Source organism: Thalassophryne amazonica, chromosome 10, assembly GCF_902500255.1.
Source record: "Thalassophryne amazonica chromosome 10, fThaAma1.1, whole genome shotgun sequence".
NCBI lineage: Eukaryota > Metazoa > Chordata > Actinopteri > Batrachoidiformes > Batrachoididae > Thalassophryne > Thalassophryne amazonica.
Genome location: NC_047112.1, coordinates 19,996,953 through 20,003,725, shown reverse-complemented (window position 1 = coordinate 20,003,725; position 6,773 = coordinate 19,996,953). Strand labels below are relative to the sequence as shown.

At 43.7% G+C, this 6,773-nt stretch overlaps 1 protein-coding gene across 1 annotated transcript; it reads left to right on the top strand.

Moving 5' to 3' along the window:
- Positions 1 to 3,807: 3,807 nt before the first annotated feature.
- On the top strand, positions 3,808 to 6,512 carry ccn1 (cellular communication network factor 1). Its single transcript, XM_034179517.1, has 5 exons — positions 3,808 to 4,130; positions 4,267 to 4,489; positions 4,754 to 5,098; positions 5,195 to 5,397; positions 5,519 to 6,512. The coding sequence occupies exons 1-5, from the start codon at positions 4,083 to 4,085 to the stop codon at positions 5,819 to 5,821; spliced, it is 1,122 nt and encodes a 373-aa protein (XP_034035408.1). The 5' UTR covers positions 3,808 to 4,082; the 3' UTR covers positions 5,822 to 6,512.
- The last annotated feature ends 261 nt before the right edge of the window (positions 6,513 to 6,773 follow it).

The following is a 6,773-nucleotide window of genomic DNA, read 5'->3' as shown; positions in this document are numbered from 1 at the left end:
CATTTTGTCCATGTGGTGCCTTTCTCTGTGTGTGATCCAACACGCAGGTGTTTGGGGACGCCCACGTGTCACCTGACTGCAGAAGATAGATGGTCACTTTCAAGTAGTGGAGAGCTGTCAGGGTGCTTGCCATCCAAGACCCTAGGTGGTTCTGTGGTGTGGTGCATGCAGCACCAGCACAGCTTCACAACAAACTGCAACCTGGAAAATGTGAAATAAAGTACATTTTTCAACCTTGCCAATACACACTGGCCATTTCATTAGATACACCTGTTCAACTGCGAGTTGTATGCCAAAGCGGGCATGCCCTTTTTGTCTGTCAGGTGTTATACATGGTGGATGATTCTGGTTTGCAAAACTCTTATTGGACTGGTTCCAATCTATTTGTCCAGTTTACTTCAGAGATTTGAAAGCGGTTATACTCTGCGCTCGAATGACATATGTTTTATATGTTTTCATGTACCTGTCAGGAAAGAAAGCCTTCAGTTTTTCAGCTCCCTCTGTTTGGAATATTCTCCAGTCCGAACTGAAACTGCCCAGACTGACTTCCTTGAACACCTTCCGTTCTATTTTATGAGATCGAGAATGGGATTCTTTTGCGCAATGCCTATGTTTCTAAATCTAAATCTGCTTGAGCCTTTACATCATGTGTAATGTTATTATGAACAAGATGGTTGTATTTTATTTATCACCAACGTTCTCACCTGTCCACTATGACATGTGCTGCTGTCTTTCTTGGCCAGGTCATCCTTGCTTGTACTTGGCCCCACAAATCTTAGAAACATGGTGTCTAACCAGATCCTTACTCTGGATGGCATTACCCTGACCTCTAGTAATACTGTGAGAAATCTTGGAGTCATTTTTGATCAGGATATGTCATTCAAAGCGCATATTAAACAAATATGTAGGACTGCTTTTTTGCATTTACGCAATATCTCTAAAATCAGAAAGGTCTTATCTCAGAGTGATGCTGAAAAACTAATTCATGCATTTATTTCCTCTAGGCTGGACTATTGTAATTCATTATTATCAGGTTGTCCTAAAAGTTCCCTAAAAAGCCTTCAGTTAATTCAAAATGCTGCAGCTAGAGTACTGACGGGGACTAGAAGGAGAGAGCATATCTCACCCATATTGGCCTCTCTTCATTGGCTTCCTGTTAATTCTAGAATAGAATTTAAAATTCTTCTTCTTACTTATAAGGTTTTGAATAATCAGGTCCCATCTTATCTTAGGGACCTCGTAGTACCATATCACCCCAATAGAGCGCTTCGCTCTCAGACTGCAGGCTTACTTGTAGTTCCTAGGGTTTGTAAGAGTAGAATGGGAGGCAGAGCCTTCAGCTTTCAGGCTCCTCTCCTGTGGAACCAGCTCCCAATTCAGATCAGGGAGACAGACACCCTCTCTACTTTTAAGATTAGGCTTAAAACTTTCCTTTTTGCTAAAGCTTATAGTTAGGGCTGGATCAGGTGACCCTGAACCATCCCTTAGTTATGCTGCTATAGACGTAGACTGCTGGGGGTTCCCATGATGCACTGTTTCTTTCTCTTTTTGCTCTGTATGCACCACTCTGCATTTAATCATTAGTGATCGATCTCTGCTCCCCTCCACAGCATGTCTTTTTCCTGGTTCTCTCCCTCAGCCCCAACCAGTCCCAGCAGAAGACTGCCCCTCCCTGAGCCTGGTTCTGCTGGAGGTTTCTTCCTGTTAAAAGGGAGTTTTTCCTTCCCACTGTAGCCAAGTGCTTGCTCACAGGGGGTCGTTTTGACCGTTGGGGTTTTACATAATTATTGTATGGCCTTGCCTTACAATATAAAGCGCCTTGGGGCAACTGTTTGTTGTGATTTGGCGCTATATAAAAAAATTGATTGATTGAATTGATTGATTGATTGCAAGAGGTTTTGATCTCAATGGAATTTCCACCTGGTTTAAAAAAAAAGGCTATTATTATTATTAATATTATAACTGCTCATTAAAACAAATATCTAATCAGCCAATCACATGCAGGAACTCACTGCATTTAGTCATATGATCAAGGGCTGTGCTAAAGTTCAAATCGATCATCACACTGGGGAAGAAAGGTGATTAAAGTGACTATGCGTGTGGTGTGGTCATTTGTTTGCAACTGATATTTTAATTTTTGAATTGTTCTTATGGTTGTTAAATTGTTGTACCTTGCTTGTTTTTATCTAGAACACTGTTTTGCTTGAAAATGAGATATAAATGTATTCTAAATTTTTGTCACCATTATTAATATAATAATTAATTATTTCATTTAAAAAAACTTTATTTTTAAAATGCAGTCATCCAAGAAGCTTCAAAGTTATTTGCAATATATGCAATAAAATACAAAACCTGAATAATAATACATTTTACAAATCAAAAGACACAGACATAGGCAGGAATAAGACAAAATCATCCCAATCAAACATGATCACGGTGAGTTAAACAGAACAAAACCATCTGCTAACAACAACTAATACAAAAATAGATGAGAACATTAATTTGGCTTATATCTGGCCCAAAATCTGGTACATTGACACCACTTACACCTTCATCAAAGCACAAGAATGCACTTTCAAAAATATGCAAATCCAGCCTCCGCACAGCGCCATCTAGTACCCTGAAGTGAAAGTGTTAAAACACGTCCACAGAAATCACATTGAGGGAACATCCAACTCGTAAAAGTGTCAACATACCAACACTGCAAAGCAAAAATCACTGATGAATGACTGAATTCTGAACGAATGTCTTTTAAGATTACAGGCTGTTATTCGTTTAAATAGCGGGGCGTGTCAGAATAATTTGGGTTTGCATGCAGCCATCTGATGCAAATTAAAGCAAAAGTTAGAGAGCAACATGTTAAATATGCTGTCGGTGTTACATCAGAATAAACAGCTGATTTTTATTTATCGGCGCGCATCATCACCAAAGCTGCGCGTCTTTACGCATTCCATTACACCCGCTGTCAAACGGGTTCTCATCAACCGGAATCATCTTCAAAAGTTCGGTGGAAAGCACTTATTGGAAGCTGGCGTGATGATTGATTGATTGATAGATAGATAGATAGATAAATAAATAAATAAATAAAACAAACGTGGAAACGTATGACCCAAAAGGAGACGTGATGGACACATTGCGTGAAAAAGTTCAAACTGCCTGAAGGAAGGAGCGTGGAGGAATTTTCCCGCATGAAGAACATATTTAACGAGCCTTTAAGCTGTCAGGAATGCTTTGTGGTCTGCTGCCCAAAGGCACTGAAATATGTTAATAATGTCGGCTACTGCCGGACCAAATATGGCAATATAGTTACGTCTGCGCTCTGGCGCGCATCTGGAAGAACTTATAGTTCCTCCGAATAAAGGCAGCGGAGAGCCAGAAATAGACCCCAACACACACCTTTTTAACAAACCTGGAGCTATTTTAAAACGTGGCCATAGTAACCTGACAGAAATTTGGATTTAGCAGGTCGAGAAAAGAGCGCGCCAATGATCTTCTTTGGCGCGCTTTCCGTCTGTATGGATGATACATTTATATATATATCCACGTTTGTTTAAATCACAGACTGAAATCAAAAGTGATCAAATGAAGTGATCGGACAGGAAACACACACATTTACACACCCGGGCGCGCGCACACGCGCAGCTGTAGGACCACCTGTGAGAAATACGCACAGGAAGAAAAAAAAAAGCAGGGGGGTGAGACGGAAAAGTGTCTTCGGATGGGATCCGAGGGGGAGAAATCCATTTGAGAAAGAGACCGAGGGAAGAAGAAAAAAAAGGAAAGGAAGGTTTAGACAGGGTGGAGCTTATGGGGTCTCGGATGGAAAATGCGCCGAGAAACATTCCTGGCATACTTTGGGAACAGTTCAACAGCACAGGAACGACGTCAGCTCCCACTAAGGTATAAAAGCGCGGAGGTGGCCGGAGCTCAGCAGACTGCAACGGCTTTTACCGAGCGAATCGCAAAAGGAGCCTCTGAAAAAGAACTCCAGACAGACCACCGACTGTCGGACTACACACGGACCCCTGCCGCCGATCGCCACTGGAATCAAGATCCAACTTTATGCACAACACCTATCCAAGATGCTGATGTTTACTGTCGCCTTAACCTTCATCGGAAGCCTCACCTTGGTGAGTTCTCTCTTTTAGAACATTTTTCACATTATGCATTGGTAAACTTTAAAAAAAAAAAATCTGCTTTATATTTCCCCTGGTTGTAATTTATCCTGTCTTAAAATCGTTTTTGTTGGTATTCTTGGATGTGTAGGTCCTTTCCTCCTTTTCCTGTCCGTCCGAGTGTGAGTGCCCGCTGGAGATGCCCAAGTGCGCACCGGGTGTGAGCGTCGTCCCGGACGGCTGCGGCTGCTGCAAAGTTTGCGCCAGGCAGCTGAACGAGGACTGCAGCCTGACTGAGCCGTGCGACCACACCAAAGGGCTGGAGTGCAACTTTGGGGCCAGTTTTGCTGCTACAACTCGCGGGATCTGCAGAGGTAAATCTGACTTACTTTGAACTTTTTTCTCTCTCTCTTTCTTCTTCTTCCCAAAAAGTGAGGGGCGTTTGATTCAGGAGTGTGAGTGATTTCAATGCTGTGGAATGCAGAAGCTAAACCACAAAGAAAGCAGCCCACTTTGGGGGGGGGGGGGGGGGGGATTTCACAGTTTAACTGATTCTTATCTGGCAGCCATGTGATGTCTTCAGCAGCAGAGAAAGAATAACATTCCTCCTCCTGTTTTTTCTCCTTCTCCTCCTGCAGCGAAGTCAGAGGGCAGACCCTGTGAGTACAACAGCAGGATCTACCAGAACGGAGAGAGCTTCCAGCCTAACTGCAAACACCAGTGCACGTGCATTGACGGGGCGGTTGGATGTGTGCCGCTGTGCCCACAGGAGCTTTCCCTGCCCAACCTGGGCTGCGCCAACCCCAGACTGGTCAAGGTCCCAGGGCAATGCTGTGAAGAGTGGGTGTGCGATGACGGCAAAGACAGAGACATCCTGGAGAAGATCTTCGGCAAAGACGTGCTCACTGATGAGCTGGAAAGCGATCTCACCAACAGGAACGAGCTCATCACAATCGTCAAAGGAGGGCTGAAATCTCTACCCGGTAAGAACGTGTTTGTGTTTTTCCGCCCAAATTCAACCGTGAAGCTCTTAAGAGATGAAAGTTTGTATGTTGCTAATGGCAACGTTTTCATTCCAGCATTCAGACCACAGACTGAGAGTCACGTGTTTGATAGCCAGAAGTGCCTCATCCAAACAACACCTTGGTCCCAGTGCTCCAAGAGCTGTGGAACAGGCATCTCCACCAGAGTCACCAACAGCAACAGCGAGTGCAAGCTGGTCAAAGAGACGCAAATCTGTGAAGTGCGCCCTTGCACCCAGTCACCATATTCCAGTCTGAAGGTAAGCCACCATAGCCATACTCGAGGAAGCTCACACAACGTACAAATTCACCCTTCCTTTCCAAGTCGAAGACCTTAACAGCACAACTAAATCTTCCTCATCACTGTCCATTCTGTTCCAGAAAGGAAAGAAGTGCAGCAGAACCAAGAAGTCGAGCCAGCTGGTCAAGTTCACCTACGCCGGCTGCTCCAGCCTGAAGAAGTACAGGCCCAAATACTGCGGTGCCTGCGTGGACGGTCGCTGCTGCAGCCCTCACGACACGAGAACCATCCGTGTCAAATTCCGCTGCGAGGACGGCGAGACCTTCAACAAGAACGTGATGATGATCGAGTCCTGCAGGTGCACCTACAACTGCCCCCACGTCAACGAAGCCTCGTACCCCTTCTATCGCCTCTTCAACGACATCCACAAATTCAGAGACTGATTGACGACAAGTGCCCAAACCCCAAAACCAGAGAGAAAACACAGTAAAAATGGCTGCCGACGGCGGCCCGTGTGATCGCAGGGGTGTAAATAGACTGCCAATCAGCTACCGGCTTCTTGTTGTAACTAGATTCCCAAGGAATTGTGGGCTTACATCATGAGGACTCAATGAAGTGCACTGTTTGCTGTGACTACGTCAGCATTCTGAATTGCTTCGTATTAATGGAGCATCCGAAGTAGCTTCGTTATGGAGCACAATGTAATTAATATTTGTAAATTTCTGTAAGCCGCTGATATCATTTCACTGTGTATAATTTTGCTCGTCGTCATCAAACATGACCCAGACTGTAGACTTGCGTGTGCATATGTCTCTATGCAGGCGCGCAACTCCAGTTAGCATCCTGTATCCTAAAGATGGCGAAATGTAACCTCTGGACTTTGTCGTGGTTTCATTCCTTCCTGACGTGGGCATTACTGTTCATGTTTTGTGGCAGCTATCGAACTCTCTTCATCAAAAAGACAAAGCAAAACATGTCAAAAGGATGATTTAATTTTTTTTTTAATTGTTATTAATATTATTTATCAAAAAATGTAGCTACTTTATTTGGATTATATGTGTCATACTGGAATAAATTGTAAAATGATTTAATTTTATATGCTACAAATAAAAGTGATTTATTTATGAAATATGACTATGTGTGTCAGTTGGATATTTTGTTGCTCAGAGGTCGGGGCAGCGGGTTACATCCATGACAGGTTTACAGACACACAATGAACAGGGGTATGTCAGTCTTATATAACAACTTTGCAGCCTCTCCGCTGACTTTTTGTGCTTTGGAATGTTATTTTAAAGCAAGGCTGCATTCATTTGATCTGTCTAAACCCTACACATGACTGACTCCGGGGTGGAGGGGGTGGGGGATTGTGGATTAGGTCCATGAGTAGCAATAAGC

Excerpts from the sequence above, each read along its gene's own strand:
- ccn1 (XM_034179517.1), top strand. The coding sequence starts at position 4,083 with ATGCTGATGTTTACTGTCGCCTTAACCTTCATCGGAAGCCTCACCTTG. Across the intron at positions 5,099-5,194 it reads AGGGCTGAAATCTCTACCCG|CATTCAGACCACAGACTGAG; the intron begins GTAAGAACGTGT and ends TTTTCATTCCAG. Across the intron at positions 5,398-5,518 it reads CACCATATTCCAGTCTGAAG|AAAGGAAAGAAGTGCAGCAG; the intron begins GTAAGCCACCAT and ends ATTCTGTTCCAG.